General features: G+C 42.3%; 1 protein-coding gene across 1 annotated transcript; it reads left to right on the top strand.

The window, feature by feature from the left end:
* The first annotated feature begins 7,517 nt into the window (after positions 1 to 7,517).
* Positions 7,518 to 10,463, top strand: LOC311137188 (uncharacterized protein). Its single transcript, XM_084171547.1, has 4 exons — positions 7,518 to 7,869; positions 8,028 to 8,121; positions 8,438 to 8,525; positions 8,762 to 10,463. Exons 1-4 carry the CDS (start codon positions 7,818 to 7,820, stop codon positions 9,692 to 9,694), a joined length of 1,167 nt encoding a protein of 388 aa, XP_084027673.1. The 5' UTR covers positions 7,518 to 7,817; the 3' UTR covers positions 9,695 to 10,463.
* The last annotated feature ends 12,709 nt before the right edge of the window (positions 10,464 to 23,172 follow it).

Raw genomic sequence — 23,172 nt, forward strand, 5'->3', positions numbered from 1 at the left:
TGACCTGTGTTTCGTGTCAATTTTGGGTGAATGACATTTTTTTGACACCTTTTGGCTTGCAATCAGCGCGCCTGGCACCTACCACCATACCCCGTTCAAAGGAACCCAAATCTTTTGTCTTGCCCATTCACCCTCAATGGCACACATACACAATCCATTTCTCAATTGTCTCAACTTAAAAGTCCTTATTTAACTTGTCTCCTCCCTTTCATCTACATTGATTTAAAGTGGATTTAACAAGTGGCATCAATAAATGCACCTATTTGTAAGTCGCTCTGGATAAGAGCGTCTGCTAAATGACGTAAATGTAATAAGGGATCATAGCTTTCACCTGATCAGTGGGAAGAGCAGGTGTTCTTAATGCTTTAAGCATGGGAAATGCGCTCTACAAAATTGCAATGAACAATACATGTGATAACTTAGAACATTCTACCAATAAGACATCATTTTTAAGGGTTTGTAAGTAGTAACAGTCATGAAGTGTATTCACAACTCATTCTTGGTCATGAGTTGCTCGGAGCCTGCAAATCTGTCAGTGTAGCTGTAGTTGAATAGTTGGCTCACAGCACCCTCTATAGGTGATCAATGCATACTGCATACTATACTGCTGGTCTGATACCAAACATTTCAGTTTAAGTAGTCAGACCTCAATACCAGGCAGTGTCAGAGGAAGGCCCAAAACATGCATACTGAAGCCACACACACTGCTGCTACTGTCTTATCTATCCTGTTGCCTAGTCACTTTACCCCTACCTACAAAAAAAAAAAAAAAGTTGAAGTCGGAAGTTTACATACACTTAGGTTGGAGTCATTAAAACTTGTTTTTCAACCACTCCACAAATTTCTTGTTAACAAACTATCGTTTTGGCATGTCGGTTAGGACATCTACTTTGTGCATGACACAAGTAGTTTTTCCAACAATTGTTGACAGACAGATTATTTCACTTACAATTCACTGTATCACAATTCCAGTGGGTCAGAAGTTTACATACACTAAGTTGACTGTGCCTTTAAACAGCTTGGAAAATTCCAGAAAATTATGTCATGGCTTTAGAAGCTTCTGATAGGCTAATTGACATCATTTGAGTCAATTGGAGGTGTACCTGTGGATGTAGTTCAAGGCCTACCTTCAAACTCAGTGCCTCTTTGCTTGACATCATGGGAAAATCAAAAGAAATCAGCCAAGACCTCAGGAAATAAAATGATAGACCTCCACAAGTCTGGTTCATCCTTGGGAGCAATTTGCAAACGCCTGAAGGTACAATGTTCATCTGTACAAACAATAGTACGCAAGTATAAACATCATGGGACCACGCAGCCGTCATACCACTCAGGAAGGAGACGCGTTCTGTCTCCTAGAGATGAACGTACTTTGGTGCAAAAAGTGCAAATCAATCCCAGAACAACAGCAAAGGACCTTGTGAAGATGCTTGGGGCAAGAGGTACAAAAGTATCTATATCCACAGTAAAACGACAACTATATCGACATAACCTGAAAGGCCGCTCAGCAAGGAAGAAGCCACTGCTCCAAAACCGCCATAAAAAAGCCAGACTACAGTTTGCAACTTCACATGGGGACAAAGATCGTACTTTTTGGAGAAATGTCCTCTGGTCTGATGAAACAAAAATAGAACTGTTTGGCCATGATGACCATTGTTATGTTTGGAGGAAAAAGGGGGATGCTTGCAAGCCGAAGAACACCATCCCAACCGTGAAGCACGGGGGTGGCAGCATCATGCTGTGGGGGTGCTTTGCTGCATGAGGGACTGGTGCACTTCACAAAATAGATGGTATCATCAGAAGGAAAATTATGTGGATATATTGAAGCAACATCTCAAGACATCAGTCAGGAAGTTAAAGCTTGGTTGCAAATGGGTCTTCCAAATGGACAATGACCCCAAGCATACTTCCAAAGTTGTGGCAAAATGGCTTAAGGACAACAAAGTCAAGGTATTGGAGTGGCCATCACAAAGCCCTGACCTCAATCCTATAGAAGTCCATATTATGCAAGAACAGCTCAAATAATCAAAGAGAAACGACAGTTCATCATTACTTTAAGACATGAAGGTCAGTCAATACGGAACATTTCAAGAACACTGAAAGTTTCTTAAAGTGCAGTTGCAAAAACCATCAAGCGCTATGATGAAACTGGCTCTCATGAGGACCGCCACAGGAATGGAAGACCCAGAGTTACCTCTGCTGCAGAGGATAAGTTCATTAGAGTTACCAGCCTCAGAAATTGCAGCCCAAATAAATGCTTTGCAGAGTTCAAGTAACAGCCACATCTCAAAATCAACTGTTCAGAGGAGACTGCGTGAATCAGGCCTTCATGGTCGAATTGCTGCAAAGAAACCACTACTAAAGGACACTAATAAGAAGAAGAGACTTGCTTGGGCCAAGAAACACAGCAATGGACATTAGACCGGTGGAAATCTGTCCTTTGGTCCGATGAGTCCAAATTTGAGATTTTTTGTTGCAACCTCTGTGTCTTTGTGAGACGCAGAGTAGGTGATCGGATGATCTCCGCATTTGTGGTTCCCACCGTGTGATTGTGTGGGGGTGCTTTGCTGGTGACACTGTCTGATTTATTTAGAATTCAAGGCACACTTAAACAGCATGGCTACCAAAGCATTCTGCAGCGATACGCCATCCCATCTGGTTTGCGCTTAGTGGGACAATCATTTGTTTTTCAACAGGGCAATGACCCAACACACCTCCAGGCTGTGTAAGGAGCTATTTGACCAAGAAGGAGAGTGATGGAGTGCTGCATCAGATGACCTGACCTCCACAATCACCTGACTTCAACCTAATTGAGATGGTTTGGGATGAGTTGGACCGCACAGTGAAGGAAAAGCAGCCAACAAGTGCTCAGCATGTGTGGGAACTCCTTCTTCAAGACTGTTGGAAAATCATTCCAGATGAAGATGGTTGAGAGAATGTCAAAAGTGTGCAAAGCTGTCATCAAGGCAAAGGGTGGCTACTTTGAAGAATCTAAAATCTAAAATATACTTTTTTGGTTATTACATGATTCCATATGTGTTATTTCATCGTTTTGATGTCTTCAGTATTATTCTACAATGTAGAAAATAGTAAAAAGAAAGAAAAACCCTTGAATGAGGTGTGTCCAAAGTTTTGACTGGTACTGTGTATATAAATATTTGTTTATCTTTAACTCTGCATTGTTGGAAAAGGACCTGTAAGTAAGCATTTCACTGTTAATCTACACCTGTTATTTATGAAGCAAGTGACAAAATGTGATTTGATTTGACGTGTAGTGGTGATAGTGTGAGAGAGAGTTGGGGCAATTATGCCATTTGGCCCCAGGTGACAAAGAACACATAGGTGGGGGCAGGGCCTACAACAGCTCATCTCTGGGAAAGTGTCCCCTAAAGTTTGTCTGTCCGCACACCTGATGCGCTAATGTGGGGATTCGATTAATTCACTGGGCCTTCCCCAGGTGAACCGGGTTAGCGCTAATTGCATTATTTTTGGAACCGGACTGCCTCCCAGGCGTGAGCCGACGGCGAAGTCGTCTCAAAACAAAAGTGACGTAGGTTAAGCACGTGGAGTAATGAGTAGGATTCAATGTTTTCACATGCAAAAATGATTGCTTCTGATAAAAACACTTTATCTGCTTTCTCAATGAAAACTAGTTTGAAACTTCGAACATACACTGAGTGTAAAAATTTTTAGGAACACCTGCTCTTTTCATCACATAGACTGACCAGGTGAATGCAGGTGAAAGCTATGATCCTTTATTGATGTCACTTGTTAAATCCACTTCAATCAGTGTAGATGAAGGGTAGGAGACGGGTTAAAGAAGGATTTTTAAGCCTTGAGACATGGATTGTATATGTGTGCCATTCAGAGGGTGAATGGGCAAGACAAAAAAATGTAAGTGCCTTTGAACGAGGTATGGTAGTAGGTGCCAGGCGCACCAGTTTGTGTCAAGAACTGCAACGCTGCTGGGTTTTTCACGCTCAACAGTTTCCCTTGTGTATCAAGAATGGTCCACCACCGAAAGGGCATCCAGCCAACTTGAGACAACTGTGGGAAGCATTGGAGTCAACATGGGCCAGCATCCCTGTGGAACGCTTTCGACACCTTGTAGAGTCCATGCCCCGACGAATTGAGGCTTTTCTGAGGGCAAAAGGGGGTGAAACTCAATATTAGAAAGGTGTTCCTAATGTTTTGTACAATTTAGTGTATATTTTATTGAAAAGAGATATGTTTCTGAACGATGTATCATGCTGCCTTGTTGACAACATGACCGAACGGTGCATATTACGTTCGATTTGAGAAGTGTGCTTCTCCCTCACCGCTTTTGCCCGTTCACGTCACGGGCCATAACCCAATGCACCGCGGTTCAGCTTAATCGAACTCCCTCATCTACGTTTATTGCTTCTGCTCACTTCCTTTTGATGATCCTGTCTAACCTTTGATTGTGTGTGTCTTTTTGCGTACAACAGCTTGTCTTGCAACAAGATGTGGTGAGGATAATGTGGGGAGAAAATATCACCGGGTTCTACAGGATGCTGCAAGTACAACACAATGAGACCTGGATGACTCGTGTCATGGAGTACCTCTGTATGTGAGACATTTCTGCCACCTGATGCCACGCCACCATCAGCGATGGCTCCGTCGGAGATGGTACCGGTGCCCAAACCCCATATGCTGCGTCGGGTGGTGCAGGATTCCTGGGACTCTGACAATACTGATGATGGGGTTGAGTCGGGTGACTCCCACCCGGATGAAGAGGATCAGGAGGAGTTTCACTCTTTCTATGACCCCACCATTTTTCACGTCGATACTGATGTCCCAGAATGGCTAAGGCATGAACTGCTCAGAATAACTATTCTACAAATCACTTTGCATTCCAAATAACTCCTCATTATGTGATCAGGACTAGTGATTCTGTGCCTTGCCTTGCTCAAAATGTTCCCTTCAAACATGCTGGTTATCTCCAGCTTAGTCCTGCTCCCAATCTTGACCTTTCTTTGGAACATTGGGACCCCGCTCCCTTGGGAAAGTGGCATCCCTTCAATACCGTTGCTCTCAAGAACCAGAAGTGTCATACATTGTGTACCGGTATGTGTAAATAGTTAGTTTTACTCTGTTCACTCTTTGTTACATGACCTTTGTTTAGTTCAGTATCTGCATTTGACCTGTATATTTACAATATTTTCAATGCATTGGCATGAAGACAGAGAACCCTGACCCATAATCAGGCTCAATATTGTATATAGTGTCATCAAAAAGAAAGGAGGACCAAGGCACTCTTCATATAATTAATTAAAATTGCTTTATTTGTATGGCATGTTCAATAGAAACAAGTTTTTTTTTAAAAATCTGACGCGTTTCGGCTGCATGGCCTTCGTCAGGGAGTACAAAGAAATAATACAATGTCCTCTTTTGAACAGCTTTTCCATTTTGGTCATTTAGGAGACACTCTTATCCAGAATGACTTAGTCAGTGAATTAAGGTAGATAAACAACAACATCACAGTCCTAGCAAGTAAAACTTTTCTGTAACCGTTACTGAGAATATTGTTGCTGTTCAGGCCGGCTAGTTACAAATGTATTTGTATTTAAAATACAAAATATATGTATTTTAATTAAATACATTAAAAAATACAAGTATTATTTTTGATACTTTGATCTGTATTTTGTCGTTTTGCCGATACCTGTGCAGTGGTAGGCATCCCTAGTCCTGGAGTGCCGCAGACACTTCATGTTTTTGATTTAACCGACCTGGAAGACCAGGTGTGTTGAATTTAGGAAATCACTAAACTGATACATTTGCTCAGTTGCTCACGTGTGATGCCTAGTTGGAACAAAATCCTGCAGTACTTACAGCACAGGGTTACCTACCCCTGCCTGAGCTGAAATAAAATATCTCCGAAATGTTCCATACGCACAAAAAGCTTATTTCTATTAAATGTTGTGCACAAATTTGTTTACATCCATGTTAGTGAACATTTCTCCTTTGCCAAGATAATTCATCCACCTGACAGGTGTGGCATATCAAGAATCTGATTAAACAGCATGATCATTACAAAGGCGCACCTTGTGCTGGGGACAATAAAAGGCCACTCTAAAATGTGGAGTTTGTCACACAACACAATGCCACAGATGTCTCAAGTTTTGAGGGAGTGTGCAATTGGCATGCTGACTGCAGGAATGTCCACCAGAGCTGTTGCCAAATAATGTAATGTTAATTTCTCTACCATAAGCCGCCTCCAACGTCGTTTTAGAGAATTTGGCAGTATGTCCAACCGGCCTCACAACCGCAGACCACGTGTATGCGTCGTGTGGGCGAGCGGTTTGCTGATGTCAATGTTGTGAACAGAGTGCCCCATGGTGGCGGTGGGGTTATGGTATGGGCAGGCATAAGCTACGGACAAATACATTTTATCGATGGCAATTTGAATGCACAAAAATAACGTGACGAGATCCTGAGGCCCATTTTTTTAAAGGTGTCTTTGACCAACAGATGCATATCTGTATTCCCACTTGTGAAATCCATAGATTAGGGCCTAATGAATTCATTTCAATTGACTGTTTTCCTCATATGTACTGTAACTCAGTAAAATCAATGAAATTGTTGCATGTTGCGTTTATATTTTTGTTCAGTATAGTATTCTACTATACTACAACATTCTAAAGTAAGTACTACACAAGGGATACTTCAGTGCGTAGTCTGCTAAATGATTAAGGGAATAGTAAACTGAGTATTTTTGTAGTTTAATGGGGTTCTTTTTTTATTTATTAGGATCCCCTGGCAGCGGCTACTCTTCCTGGGGTCCAAACAGGAAACAAAACAACAAATAAAATACACAATATACATAATATAATATAATATACATAACATACATAATATACATAACACTACAACATTTCCTGTTTCTGGTACATGCTTCAAAAACAGGAGATTGTCCTGCCCTGTGAGCCGTTCAGTTCGCACAACCCAAGGCTTGTGCAAGGCCACTTACAGTTTTACTGTCTTTGATGAAGATCATAAAGTCAACTTCTCCTATAAATGAGAATGAGAGATGACCTTTGGAATCTAATGCAGTAAGCAAGCAGTTTACTGACTTAATAAATTCACACATTTATCTCCAAAGCGTTCAGCCAGCGTATCCTCAATCAACCCTGGAACGCTCTGTTTGATATAGTATAAATCTAAATTAAACTCGGAATTTTGTATTTTTATTGCACATTGCTTACTTTATAATGTGCATTATATGATGTAAAATATATAAATGTTATTACGGGGTTGTTCATAGGCCACAATTGGGGGATTGAACTGTATTCTGTGGGGTTTCACACTTTAATCGTAAAATGACAGTTCTGCCTAGTTGGAAATAGAATATGTTGAATGGCATTACCAAAGATTGTGGTACTGTAGGTTTAATAGTTTTGTGGCCTACCCTTTGGGACGTAAGCTACTGAGCAAGCTAAAAGGAAGTATCGCGCACAACCAATTGAATTTGTCTATTTCTCGACGCAGCCTTCTTCTCTACCGCCCTTGTGAAAAACCCTCCTCCACACTTATCAAATAGGTTAGTTTCTGAGTCGAATTTATCCAGACTTTTTATTTGATTACACATCAGTCTGTAATCACATACCAGTAAATCATTCATAGTAAGAAATCCCGTATATTGTTTCATTTAAATGTGGATTATATAAATAGGGCTCTTCACGAAGGAGGACGAGGGGATCGAGGGACGCCGCCATATTTGCTCTTGCTAGCTAGTGCACTACAAGATACGGGCTTTGTTTCGAGTACCCTTCAATTTAGTACACTTGTATTTGATCATGATGGAAGCAATGGATAAAAGACCTTTTGGTGCAGAATATAACTATAAAAGTAAGTGTTATGGTATTGCTAACAATGAATGTCGTTCTCAAATATAATGTTAATATTGTTAATGTTAACCATATTCGTTTGCGACGTCGCTGAGTTGGGGTCTGTCAAAGTTATGCGTGTGCTGATGGATTAACATTGTTTTATTTTTCCCCAATAAGTGTCGGAAAATGACATATCCAGATTGATCAAATTGCGTGCAACGAATGACGCCATCTTCACTGGGAAGAGAAACTCTGCCATGCCTGCCTGGAGGTGAGTGATATAATGATGCTCAAGTGAATGTTCTGTTTGTTGGCATGATAATCCCAACACAATTTGTTTTGGCTTTTGTTTGTACCTCAAAATGAACTGTCACATGCCATTTTGTTGACTGTAATGGATGTTTGAGGACAAAATATGTATCCATTTAATTCATGAATCAATGTTGATTCACTGATTCACTGATGTGCTTTTACTTACAATGTTATTTGAAAAAGGACTATGCGAAAGTCATTGTGTTAAGTAGGAGCTGGTTATGAAGATCAAACCCTATCTGTAGTATCTGACTTGTCTCACTTTGATTCTGCAGAGCAATGTTAGTGGAGTTGGGTCTCGAAGGAAAGCTTACAACCGGGCAGTTGAAAAAGAAGTGGGAAAACCTTAAAAAGAAATATAAGGTAATGATTATGAATGCATGTGAGAGCAGGCAACAGCCTTCTGTTTGAATTCACTATTTTAAACACCGATTCCAGGCTTTTGTTCCAGCTCAGTACTAACCCAGTTCAACTAATCAACGGCTCAATGATGTGTTGAATCAAGTGTGTCATAAGGCCTGCCTGGTACAAACTCCTGCAGACCCAAGACCAATATAGAGCATTAACCTGATTGTACCCATTGTCCCTTTTCTGTGTAGGATTTTAAGTACCCTCCTCTTGGCATGGAGAAAGTCAATCCAATGTCCTGGCGTTGGTTCCACCTCATGGACGATGCCATTGAGGGCCGCCTAGCTGGGTCTGCCCGTATCTTAAACCCTTCACTGTTTGATTTTGGGGAAGTTGGGGACGTTTCATTTGCGTCCTCTCCCACTACCTCTCCCATAGCCAACAAGAGACTATGTATGAGGCCGGAGGGGGGTGAGGGGACAAACATTTTTGAGTTCTGGGCCAAGGCACAGCTGGGGGAGAGTGTTGGTGCTGCGAACACGGTAACAGATGGACAGGTGGCATACACAGACGCAGCTACAGAGGAGATCCGGAGGGCAGCGGTGGAGTGCGAGAGGGCCCTGCGAGAGGAGGGCAGGGGTGCAGCTCAGAATGAGAGGGCCGCGCCTGACAAGATGCCAGTGGGTGGGTATGGGAGGACCATGGCTGAGGACGTAGAGACCATAGCTGAAGACGGAAGAGCCATGTTGGTGAGAAACCCTGGCAGGAACATTGAGAGGGAGACTGCTGAACTAGAGAGGCAGATAGCAGATTTGGAGAAGGAGCGAGAAGTGTTAGAGAGGGAGCAGGCAGACTTTGACAGGGAGAGGTTGATACTGGACAGAGAGAGGGATGTAGTGAACAGAGAGAGGGTGGCTGTTGAGCGAGGCAGAGCGTCACTAGACAAGGACAGGGCAGCGATGGACAGGGAGCGAGCAGCGATGGAACGGGAGCGAGCCATACTGGACAGGGATAGGGCGTCAATCGAGAGAGAGAGGGCAGAGCTGCAGAAAGAAAAGGAAGCCCTAATGAAAAACAAGATTTCCAGGAACAACGGCTCTGCTGATGTGGAACTGGACTCAACCACTATAGAAAAGAGAGAGAAACTGCTTTCCATATTTGAGAGACTTGTTGATAAGCTGTGAAAAATGAACCATAACTAAAAGGTGAAGGGGTGTACTGTAGGTGATTCAGTGCGCACAAGACATACAAACAGGTTTCTATGTCACCAGGCCCCAGCATTTTGTGATCATTTTCATAAGGTTAACCTGCACACACAGGGAGTGCAAAGTCATTCAATTGGTGCTAGCTGTAATGAGCACAGAGTGCTTCTGTGCGAGGTTGCACCCTGAAAGAGAAGCCGCTACAATGTTTATGTTGCGCCAGGTTGCGCTCATTTTTTTATTTTTTATTGCAGTGTGTCTGTGTGTGGACGTGTTTAGCTATTCTTGTGGGGACCAGAAGTCCCCACAAGAATAGTAAAGAAACAAAAAATGTACGAACTGGGGACATTTTGTTAGTCCCCACAAGGTCAAATGCAATTTCTAGGGGATTTAGGGTTAAAGTTAGAATTAGTGTTAGGGTTAGAATTACGTTAAGGGTTAGGAGCTAGGGTTAGGTTTATGGTTAAGGTTAGGTTTTTGGGTTAAGGTAAGAATACGGGTTAGCGGTTAGGGAAAATAGGATTTTGAATGGGACTGAATTGTGTGTCCCCACAAGGTTAGCCGTACAAGACTGTATGTGTGTGTATATAAATATATATATACTGAACAAAAATATAAACGCAACAATTTCAAAGATTTTACTGAGTTACAGTTCATATAAGGAAATCAGTCAATTGAAATAAATTCATTAGGCCCTAATCTATGGCTTTCACATGACTGGGAATACAGATATACATGTGTTGGTCACAGATACCTTAAAAAAAAAAAAGTTGGGGTGTGGATCAGAAAACCAGTCAGTGGTGACATCTCCATGCAGCGCGACACATCTCATTTACATTTACATTTTAGTCATTTAGCAGACGCTCTTATCCAGAGCGACTTACAGTTAGTGAATACATATATTATAATTTTTTATACTGGCCCCCCGTGGGAATCAAACCCACAACCCTGGCATTGCAAACGCCATGCTCTATCAACTGAGCTACATCCCTGCCGGCCATTCCCTCCCCTACCCTGGACGACGCTGGGCCAATTGTGCGCCGTCCATGAGTCTCCCAGTCGCGGCCGGCTGCGACAGAGCCTGGATTCGAACCAGGATCTCTAGTGGCACAGTTAGCACAGCAATGCAGTGCCTTAGACCACTGCGCCACTCAGGAGTACGCATGTTGATTGTGTCCTGTGGAATGATGTTCCAATCCTCTTCAATGGCTGTGCGAAGTTCTTGGATATTGGTGGGAACTGGAACACGCTGTTGAACCAGAGCATCCCAAACATGCTCAATGGGTGACATGTCTGGTGAGTATGCAGGCCATGGAAGAACTGGGACATTTTCAGCTTCCATGAATTGTGTACAGATCCTCGCAACATGGGGCTGTGCGGATCTCGTCACGGTATCTCTGTGCATTCAAATTGCCATTGATAAATGAAATTGTGTTTGTTGTCCGTAGCATAAACCTGCCCATACCATAACCATGGAACACACTGTGCACAACGTTGACATCAGCAAACCGCTCGTCCACACGACGCCATACACGTGGTCTGCGGTTGTGAGGCCGGTTTGACTGCCACATTCTCTAAAACGACATTGGAGGCAGCTTATGGTAGATAAATTAACATTCAATTCTCTGGCCCTCAACTTGAGACATCTGTGGCATTGTGTTGTGTGACAACTGCACATTTTTGTGGCCTTTTATTGTCTCCAGCACAAGGTGCACCTGTGTAATGATCATGCTGCTTAATCAACTTCTTGATATGCCACACCTGTCAGGTGGATGGATTATTGTCAAAGGAGAAATGCTCACTAACAGGGAAGTAAACAAAAATTGTGCACAACATTTAAGAGAAATAAGCTTTTTTGTCTTTTATTTCAGCTCATGACACATGGGACCAACACTTTACATGTTGTGTTTATATTTTTGTTTTATCTATATATACACATACAGTGCGTTCGGAAAGTATTCAGACCCCTTCACCTTTTCCATATTTTGTTACGTTACAGCCTTATTCTAAAATAAATAAAATAAACATCCTCATCAATCTACACACAATACCCCATAATGACAAAGCAAAAACAGGTTTAAAGATTTATTAAACATAAAAAACATACCTTACTTACATAAGCATTCAGACCCTTTGCTATGAGACTTGAAATTGAGCTCAGGTGCATCCTGTTTCCATTGATCATCGTTGAGATGTTTCTCCAACTTGATTGCAGTCCACCTCTGGTAAATTCAATTGATTGGACATGATTTGGAAAGGCACACACCTGTCTATATAAGGTCCCACAGTTGACAGTGCATGTCGGCGCAAATACCAAGCCATGAGGTCAAAATAATTGTCCGTAGAGCGAGACAGGATTGTGTCGAGGCACAGATCTGGGGAAGGGTACCAAAACATGTCTGCAGCATTGAAGATCCCCAAGAACACAGTGGCCTCCATCATTCTTAAATGGAAGAAGTTTGGAACCACTGAGACTCTTCCTAGAGCTGGCCACCTGGCCAAACTGAGCAATCGGGGGAGAAGGGCCTTGGTCAGGGAGGTGCCCAAGAACCCGATTGTCACTGACAGAGCTACAGAGTTCCTCTGTGGAGATGGGAGAAACTTCCAGAAGGACAGCCATCTCTGCAGCACTCCACCAATCAGGCCTTTTATGGTAGAGTGGCCAGACGGAAGCCACTCCTCAGTAAAAGGCACATGACAGCCCGCTTGGAGTTTGCCAAAAGCCACCTAAAGGACTCTCAGACCATGAGAAACAAGATTATCTGGTCTGATGAAACCAATAAGCCTGAATGCCAAGCGTCACGTCTGAAGGAAACCTGGCACCGTCCCAACGGTGAAGCATGGTGGCAGCATCATGCTGTGGGGATGTTTTTCAGCGGCAGGGACTGGGAGACTAGTCAGAATCGAGGGAAAGATGAACGGAGCAAAGTACAGAGAGATCCTTGATGAAAACCTGCTCCAGAGCGCTCAGCACCTCAGACTGGGGCGAAGATTCACCTTCCAACAGGACAACGACCCTAAGCACACAGCCAAGACAACGCAGGAATGGCTTCGGGACAAGTCTCTGAATGTCTTTGAGTGGCCCAGCCAGAGCCCGGACTTGAACCTGATCGAACATCTCTGGAGAGCTTGAGGGGATCTGCAGAGAAGAATGGGAGAAACTCCCCAAATACAGGTGTACCAATCTTGTAGCGTCATACCCAAGTGCTTCAACAAACTACTGAGTAAAGGGTCTGAATACTCATGTAAATGTAATATTTCCAGGTTAAAAAAATTAAATAAAGTTGCAAACATTTTTTTGTCGTGATGGGGTATTGTGTGTAGATTGATGAGGGGGAAAAAACAATTTAATCAATTTTAGAATAAGGCAACAAAATGTGGAAAAAGTAAAGGGGTCTGAATACTTTCCGAATGCACTGTGTGTATACTGTACCAGTCAAAAGTTTGGGGACACCCTACTCATTCAAAGGTTTTTCTTAATTTTTACTATTTTCTACATTGTAGAATAATAGTGAAGACATCAAAACTATGAAATAACACATATGGAATCATGTAGTAATCAAAGTAGCCACCCTTTGCCTGATGACAGCTTTGCACACTCTTGGCATTCTCTCAACCAGCTTCACCTGGAATGCTTTTCCAACAGTCTTGAAGGAGTTCCCACATATGCTGAGCACTTGTTGGAGCTTTTCCTTCACTCTGCGGTCCAACTCATCCCAAACCATCTCAATTGGTTTCTTTGCAGCAATTCGACCATGAAGGCCTGATTCACGCAGTCTTCTCTGAACAGTTGATGTTGAGATGTGTCTGTTACTTGAACTCTGCGAAGCATTTATTTGGGCTGCAATTTCTGAGGCTGGTAACTCTAATGAACTTATCCTCTGCAGCAGAGGTAACTCTGGGTCTTCCTTTCGTGTGGCGGTCCTCATGAGAGCCAGTTTCATCATAGCGCTTGATGGTTTTTGCGACCGCACTTGAAGAAACTTTCAAAGTTCTTGACATTTTCCATATTGACTGACCTTCATGTCTTAAAGACTGTCGTTTCTCTTTGCTTATTTGAGCTGTTCTTGCCATAATATGGACTTGGTGTTTTACCAAATAAGGCTATCTTCTGTATACCACCCCTACCTTGTCACAACACAACTGATTGGCTCAAACGCATTAAGGAAAGAAATTCCACAAATTAACTTTTAAGAAGACACACCTGTTAATTGAAATGCATTCCAGGTGACTACCTCATGAAGCTGGTTGAGAGAATGCCAAGCGTGTGCAAAGCTGTCATCAAGGCAAAGGGTGGCTATTTGAAGAATCTCAAATATAAAACAATTTTTGATTTGTTTAACACTTTTTTGGTTACTTCATGATTCCATATGTGTTATGTATATGTGTGTATATATATATATATATATATATATATATATATATATGTATGTATGTATGTGTATATATATATATATATATGTATATGTATATGTATATATATGTGTGTGTGTATATATATGTGTATATATATATATGTGTGTGTGTGTGTGTGTGTGTATATCATTAAATGTCATCCACACCACTTGATAGGCAACTCTATACAATACTATTTAAATATATGTTTACACTAGCAGAAATGACAGTCTCTGATCCCTAGGTGCATTTGTTAAAGTGCATTTGGCAATTATTTGTATGTTCTGTTCGACCTGCCAGAGTGCCCGTGTAATGCTATACTGATAATAAAGCCTACACTTTTTTAGATGTTTCTCTAGTTGTCATATACTGTTATTACTTCCCATGCAATTACCCTGTACCAAGCTAGTAAATATAGTCCTTTATGGTAAGCACTAGGTAACTGCCTATATTTACATACCTGGTACAATGTAATGTTCCTCTATGACCTTGGAATAAAACATATAATGTAGGTAGGGCATACCCCACCCACTGACACCATGTTATGGTAATTTCATTATTTACTTTTAAAGGGTGTGCTTGAATCTTGCAACAGGAAGGGATCACTGCCGCTACTTCACTTTTCCAATTGGGGAGCAAACGGGGAGAGAGGATATTCAGCAACACTTGGAGGACAAATGGCATTACATCTTTATTACAAAAAGTAGAACCAATGCATTTTCAGCTTTTGGCCTTGAGGATTTTTATAGAAATAAGTGGAGGCTTTTAAAATGGCCTCAAGGACCAATAAAGAATATGCTAATAAAAACATTGTGATTGGTTAAAACAGTTGTAGCAAGATCAACCAATCGATTGTTATTAGCATAGACTGACCAATATATTGTGATAACATGTTCTACTGACCAATAGAACAGGTACAGTGGGGAAAAAAAGTATTTAGTCAGCCACCAATTGTGCAAGTTCTCCCACTTAAAAAGATGAGAGAGGCCTGTAATTTTCATCATAGCTACACGTCAACTATGACAGAGAAATTGAGAAAAGAAAATCCAGAAAATCACATTGTAGGATTTTTTATGAATTTATTTGCAAATTATGGTGGAAAATAAGTATTTGGTCACCTACAAACAAGCAAGATTTCTGGCTCTCAAAGACCTGTAACTTCTTCTTTAAGAGGCTCCTCTGTCCTCCACTCGTTACCTGTATTAATGGCACCTGTTTGAACTTGTTATCAGTATAAAAGACACCTGTCCACAACCTCAAACAGTCACACTCCAAACTCCACTATGGCCAAGACCAAAGAGCTGTCAAAGGACACCAGAAACAAAATTGTAGACCTGCACCAGGCTGGGAAGACTGAATCTGCAATAGGTAAGCAGCTTGGTTTGAATAAATCAACTGTGGGAGCAATTATTAGGAAATGGAAGACATACAAGACCACTGATAATCTCCCTCGATCTGGGGCTCCACGCAAGATCTCACCCCGTGGGGTCAAAATGATCACAAGAACAGTGAGCAAATATCCCAGAACCACACGGGGGGACTTAGTGAATGACCTGCAGAGAGCTGGTACCAAAGTAATAAAGCCTACCATCAGTAACACACTACGCCGCCAGGGACTCAAATCCTGCAGTGCAGACGTGTCCCCCTGCTTAAGCCAGTACATGTCCAGGCCCGTCTGAAGTTTGCTAGAGTGCATTTGGATGATCCAGAAGAGGATTGGGAGAATGTCATATGGTCAGATGAAACCAAAATATAACTTTTTGATAAAAACTCAACTCGTCGTGTTTGGAGGACAAAGAATGCTGAGTTGCATCCAAAGAACACCATACCTACTGTGAAGCATGGGGGTGGAAACATCATGCTTTGGGGCTGTTTTTCTGCAAAGGGACCAGGACGACTGATCCGTGTAAAGGAAAGAATGAATGGGGCCATGTATCGTGAGATTTTGAGTGAAAACCTCCTTCCATCAGCAAGGGCATTGAAGATGAAACGTGGCTGGGTCTTTCAGCATGACAATGATCCCAAACACACCGCCCGGGCAACGAAGGAGTGGCTTCGTAAGAAGCATTTCAAGGTCCTGGAGTGGCCTAGCCAGTCTCCAGATCTCAACCCCATAGAAAATCTTTGGAGGGAGTTGAAAGTCCGTGTTGCTCAGCGACAGCCCCAAAACATCACTGCTCTAGAGGAGATCTGCATGGAGGAATGGGCCAAAATACCATTAACAGTGTGTGAAAACCTTGTGAAGACTTACAGAAAACGTTTGACCTGTGTCATTGCCAACAAAGGGGATATAACAAAGTATTAAGAAACTTTTGTTATTGACCAAATACTTATTTTCCACCATAATTTGCAAATAAATTCATTAATAATCCTACAATGGGATTTTCTGGAATTTTTTTTCTCATTTTGTCTGTCATAGTTGACGTGTACCTATGATGAAAATTACAGGCCTCTCTCATCTTTTTAAGTGGGAGAACTTGCACAATTGGTGGCTGACTAAATACTTTTTTTCCCCACTGTATATATGCTTTCAACATGTTCTATTGGTCAGTACAACGGTCTATGCTAATAACAATTGGTCAGCTTCACATAACATGAAATGATAGGTTGGATGAGTTATGTGTTTTCCTATTCAATTGGTCAGTGCAACATGCACTCACAATCGATCAGTCTTTCTATAACTGTTTTAACCTCATGTTAACATAATATTTATTTGCATAAATATTATCCAAAAGCCATAACATGTTGGTTCTACTTTTTGCAATAAATTAGCTTTATTTAATTCGATTTGTCCTCCAAGTGTTGCTGAATCTCCAGAATTTTCAAAGGCTCACATTAGCTCCTGCCATTCAATCTGTACCGTGCCACCAGCCAACTCAACATTCATAACCTTTCCCAGATGCCTGTTTTATAAGAAGTGACATGAGACAAAAGCTGGTTGCCAGGCCAGGGAGTGTCCATTGGTTGATGGTGGTCAGCAGGGCCTGAGATAGCTACAGATTGTACGCCAGATAATGTGATATAACCAAAGCAGTGGCGGCCGCTGATTGGTTGAATATCCAGGGCGTGAGGTGGTTGGAGTTGTCAACAAAGCAGCATGACAAAAATATAATGCCAAGTTTTTGAACTATCGGTAGATTCTTTGAGAAAATAGACACCTGCTCATCTCATTCCAAAATCATGGACATTAATATGGAGTTGGTCCCCCCTTTGCTGCTATACACAAGTTTTTGAGCCGTTTCCGCTCTACTTCCTGAACTCCTCCCGTCGATGCAATCCACTTCCGTTCTGCCGGGCTGGGTTTGTTTTGCTAGCTAGCTCCGTTGTGCCGACAAAGCACTGATATCGCAGTGACAAAGAGGATATAAAAATTACAATTACAACATGAAGAAAAGTGGTTCGGGAACGACGTGTGCGGTAGTTGGTTGCAAAAACTCGAGAAAGCACCTGAACGAGTGGTTAGATAGAGAGTGCTACGACCACAAACCAGCTACGAAGAGGCAATGTCCATGCGCTCCATTGTTTACATTTTTTCGCAAGCCTGATACCGACTCGGAATCAAGGACCTGGCTGAAGGCATAGAATCTAAAGAAACCACCCCTCAACGTTTTTGTTTGTTCCTATCACTTTGTTGACCAAAAACCTACCAAGGATAATCCTTTCCCAGAGTTGTGGTTGGGCTACAATCGCCCTCCCCAGCCAAAGAGGCGTCAACTCACCCAGCGGACCACTGCCTCCCCCCAGATAAAGAAACGCAGACTTGAATCTGAGGGTAAGTTCAGCAACTTTAGCTATGAAGCTGACAATACTGTTAATTATGAAGAAGTTGTCATACATTAACATTGCTACCGGTATTTTGCTAAGGCAGTTGATTGTTTTGGAGATGGGACAAACAATGCCCACGATAGCTACATCATTAATTGTGTGTGTGTGTGTGTGTGTGTGCCTGCCTGCGTGTGCCTTAGTCTACATCATAAATACAATGCAAGGTGGCAGGCTGTTGTGATGATGATTGTGTGTGTGCGTGTGAGTGCAATGTTGTAGTACACATTTTTCCATTGTGATGTTTGTAGTGAGAGGACTCTATGCCTGCATAAATTTTGCTCCATCCATGTTTTCTCTTCCCCTTTTTTAGATGCTCCAGAAACCTGTCAGCCTGTCTGTGAGGCCGAGCCTGCTACACCAAAATTTCGAGATGCCCAGACCCAATGGGAGGATCCGTCACATATTGATCACATTTACTGTTCAACAACACAGTCTGTTAAAGTAGACAAGGCCACACAGTGCGAGGCAGAAATGGGTCCTACTGTGACCAGCACCACGGTCATTGATGATGCTAGGTCCCGGCTGTATACAGGAGTGCTTATGGTTCAATTCTTCACCCTGGTGACGGTGTTGTTGCCTTTCAGTAAGCCATCAATTACCCTTCCTGTTGTTGACCAAATACTTATGACGTTGATGAAACTAAAACTAAACCTAATATTAGGAGATATTGCTCACCGCTTCAATGTGTCTACATCCATGGCAAGCATTGTGATTAGTCACTGGATTGACGTGATGGGTGAACAGTTCAAAGTCCTGATCCCCTGGCTTCCAAGAGAGACCATTCGTGCCACCATGCCCTTGTCGTTTCAGAGGAACTACCCTCGAACCACCTGCATCATTGACTGTGCCGAAAGTGCCATGCAGAGAGCCACAAACCACGACTCAAGGAGTGACACTTTCAGCCAGTATAAATCACGCAACACTGTGAAATATCTCGTCGCTGTGGCCCCTAATGGGCTATTCATGTTTATATCTGATGCCTATGCTGGCAGAAGCAGCGATACGTTTATCACCATGGACAGTGGGTTCCTAGACTATCTGAGGGCTGGTGATGAGGTCATGGCGGACCGTGGGTTCACCATTCGAGACTTGCTTGATGAGAGAAGGGTCAGTTTGAACATCCCTGCTTTCACCTACAGGCGCAATCAGTTGACCAATGAGGAGACGACACGCACCAGGCGAGTAGCCAATGTCCGCATACATGTGGAAAGAGCAATCCAGAGACTGAAGGTGTTTAAGATTTTATCCCAGAATGTTCCCATCAGCATGGCACCGAAACTCGACAACATCTTAACCATCTGTGCTGGCCTAGTTAACCTGAAGAGTCCACTGATCAGTGAGGTTTAGAATCTTGCCCTGTGTCCCTGTCTACCAACACCCAGCCATGTTGTTCATTAAATACAGATAAACACAACAAATACTGCGTGCATTGTATTTTTTAATATTATATATGAATATTTTCATAGTGATGTAATTGTGTGGGCTGCTTTTGTATTTTACTTTTTAATACCTGTTAAGATTAAACACGCAATCTTTCTTGTTGAAGCCATTTGTTTAGTTTCCTCAAAACAATTAATTAATCCAGTGTTATTTATGTACAGTATGAGCTTACTATGAATTATGAACTGTGTTAAAATAAATTGTAGCACTCCAAGGATTGAAATTACATCAAACTTTATTTTCACTCAAACAGTAGGCACACTGATATATTGCACAGCATAAAGAGATCATGTAAACAATGGACATCTGTTGGCTCCTGTGGGCATGACCTAAATAAGGCAGTTTATTTTGGTTTTAAAATGCTGAGATATTTACTGCAGAACTGTAACCTTCCCTCAACAAAATCATCAACAATTTTCGGGAGCATGTGGGCAAAGTAGAATGTGCGCAGCCTTATGATATGCCCCTGGACAAAGCCTTGGTCGAAGGGTACTTCGATTTCTAGGTGCTCAGTTTTGTTCCAGATCACCAACTTGGAGTGCTGAAGCCCTGTGCAGTGCATCCCAATTTGTACCTGCATGTAGTAGCCTTTTGGACCATTGCAGGCAAGCTTGTTCCCAAGCTAGCGTCGACATCGCTGTGTTTACACCGGCAGACGTTGTGCAAACAACTTCCGGCGGAAATGAAATGCATTTGTGTAGAGTTATGGCGCCACCCGGGATACAGCGCGTAAACTTGTCTATAACAGCCTCCACTCTTCTGGGAAGGCTTTCCACTAGATGTTGGAACATTGCTGCGTGGACTTGCTTCCATTCAGCCACAAGAGCATTAGTGAAGTTGGGCACTGATGTTGGGCGATTAGACCTGGCTCGCAGTAGGCATTCCAATTCATCCCAAAGGTGTTAGATGGGGTTGAGGTCAGGGCTCTGTGCAGGCCAGTCAAGTTCTTCCACACCGATCTCGACAAACCATTTCTGTATGGACCTTGCTTTGTGCACGGGGGCATTGTCATGCTGAAACAGGAAAGGGCCTTCCACAAACTGTTGCCACAAAGTTGGAAGCACAGAATTGTCTAGAATGTCATTGTATGCTGTAGCGTTAAGATTTCCCTTCACTGGAACTAAGGGGCCTAGCCCGAACCATGAAAAACAGCCCCAGACCATTATTCCTCCTCCACCAAACTTTACAGTTTGGTGGAGGAGGAAACTTTACAGTACAACAACATGTTGCAAAATGTATCTGATCAATTATGTATGTATCTAATAATATTTCTCGCTCTGAAATAGTTCAGGAGCCAAGTAGAGAGGATGCGCATGGAGAGGAGGGCCGTGGAGAGAAAGATGTATGTTAAGTACAATTTCACCAATCTGAAATGGTGGCAGCATCTCACACTATGCAATTAGATCTCCACTTCAAATTCAAAGCACACTGCACAACATGGCCTGATGGTAGCCTTCACACTGGGCGATTTCACAAGCCGATTGTTTACACTCGAACCCCTTCCTTCTATCCCTTCCTTCTGTGTGTACGATAGCTGTAAATACATTGGGAGAAGATAAAGGCCATTCTCCTAACGTTGTTGACCCTGTCATACTGTGATAGCAATGGAGCCTTGTCCGGCGTGTGGATGACAAGCAATCTAGAACATTTATCGGGATGCTATGGCTCATGGCAAATTCATGGCAAAAATTACACAGTGACATATCTATTAGACATGACTAGGGCTTTGTCCTTATTTTTTCATTAGATATTACAAGTTCAAATTCATTCACATGGCAGAATTCTGAATTGCATGATTTAAAAAAAAAATTACATGCATGCAACATACGTTTAGGGAACTATTGTTGTGGATGTTGCTATGAGTTGCCGTTCAATAATTGAGTCATGTAGGGGATGGATGATCTTTTAGATCGTTCAGTTCTTGCTCTGACAGGCCTGATGTTTGTGTGAGTGGTGTGTTTTTCTTCTAGAGGTTGTGATGATTGGTTGTGGTAGGAGGTTCCTGTTAGACTGGAGGAGATGATGGGCAAACTGGAGGAGGAGTTGGGTTCTTCTCTCAATAAGTGGGCAGAGGTTGAGGGTTGAGTGTGCTGATATGTAGCTGCTGTATCATGGCTTCTTTATTCACTCCAATTGTCCAGTCATGGTTGAGGTGAGATAGTAGTGCCATGCAGGGGCACTGTATTCTAGTACAGGCCCAAAGTTGGTGGTGTAGATGGTGACTAGGCCGGGTTTGGGAATGGAACCCACGATCCTGGCGTTGCATGCCCCATGGGCATGTTCTACCAACTGAGCCACAGAGAACCACAAAGAGTTTCTGGTTACCCTTTTCCACACGTTGGTCCAGCTCCGGTCATCCTGGATCCCAGCAGATTAATATCAGATGTTGTTTGCAGAGTGTTCCCATTTAGTTACAAGGGTTCCAAAGGGGGTGGGTTGTTTGTAAAGCAAACATGCAGGACTTTGCAGTTGTTTGGGTTGAGCTGCATGGAGTGCTCATCTACCTAGGAGCACAACTTTTCTAGACCATGTTGAAGGCTGGAGAGCTGCCCCACCCGAATGCACTCTGCAATGTTCAGTTCATCAATGTATTTCCACCTGTGAGCGAACTTCTGAAGTGCGCTGTCGATGAGGGCCAGGAAGATAAGGGGTCCAAGAAGTGGACCTTGAGTCACTCCACAGGTCAGATGTTGCCATGGTGAAAGGGTGCCTTAGTACCTCACCCTCTGCTTCCTTTTGGAGATGAAGCTACAGCTCAGGGGATAAGGGACTGAATCAGGCACTTTGTTACCACTGTTGAGTCAATTTTGTTGAAGCCTTTGTCAAACTCTACTGTTATTGTAGTGCATATATAAGGGTCTTACTTGCATCAGTGGATTTTACATAATGTATAGGAGGCTGATCAAGACATCTGTCGTCGACCTTCCCTTTTTGCATCCAAGCTGTCTTGGGTCAAGCTTGTGGCCAATGTCTTCCAGCATCCAATCGATGGCAAAACTGTCAGCCACCTTAGCTCCAGTATTTGAGAATTGTTCCAGTGTTCCACAACTGTAATGCCTGTAGAATCATTCCGACTGTGTTCATTATGTTTCTTAATTATATTTACTTCTGTCTCCAAGACACCCAATTTCCGGCCGAGAAATGAGAGCTGTAAACAGTGGAGGTAAATGTCATTATTACCATTACAATACCACAGTAGCCTGTCAAGTACAATATTATTTTGTTATTTGACAGATATAGTGACAATATAGGTCTGTAAAGAAGAATTATAAATTAAGGATAACAGATCATTTTACCTTATCTAACGAAGAGTATGTTTAAATAGAATATAGCCTATATTTGTGACTTTATAAGTGTATTTAGATCGCATCAATAAAAAGACAGCATATCTTGTGGTTCAATGAGTGATCATTTATGTTACCTCGTTAACTGCATGGTGGTGTAGGGAGAGTGAGGAGAGGTATGGCCATTCACCTCTTGTGAATGCCACTTGGGTTCACTTCCCTACAAAAGGGATTGAACCCACATGGAGACTTGCAGGTATGTTAATAACAATCATTAGATACACATTTCACATGGAAAGTGAAGTCAACATAACATAGTAATATTTTGCCCAAATAGTATACTTTTTACCCAAATAAATGCTACAATAAGTTGTATATTCTTTCCACGTGAAATGACTTTCTTTTGCAGTTGTTCATACTGCAATGTTCGATCTGTTCATGTTATTTTGTTCATTCAGGCATTGTTCATGATAAAACAGTGTCTTTGAAGTAACATTTTTACAGTTTTTGGTAATG

This window comes from Coregonus lavaretus, assembly GCF_964263955.1.
Source record: "Coregonus lavaretus genome assembly, chromosome: 11".
NCBI classification, from domain to species: Eukaryota; Metazoa; Chordata; class Actinopteri; order Salmoniformes; family Salmonidae; genus Coregonus; species Coregonus lavaretus.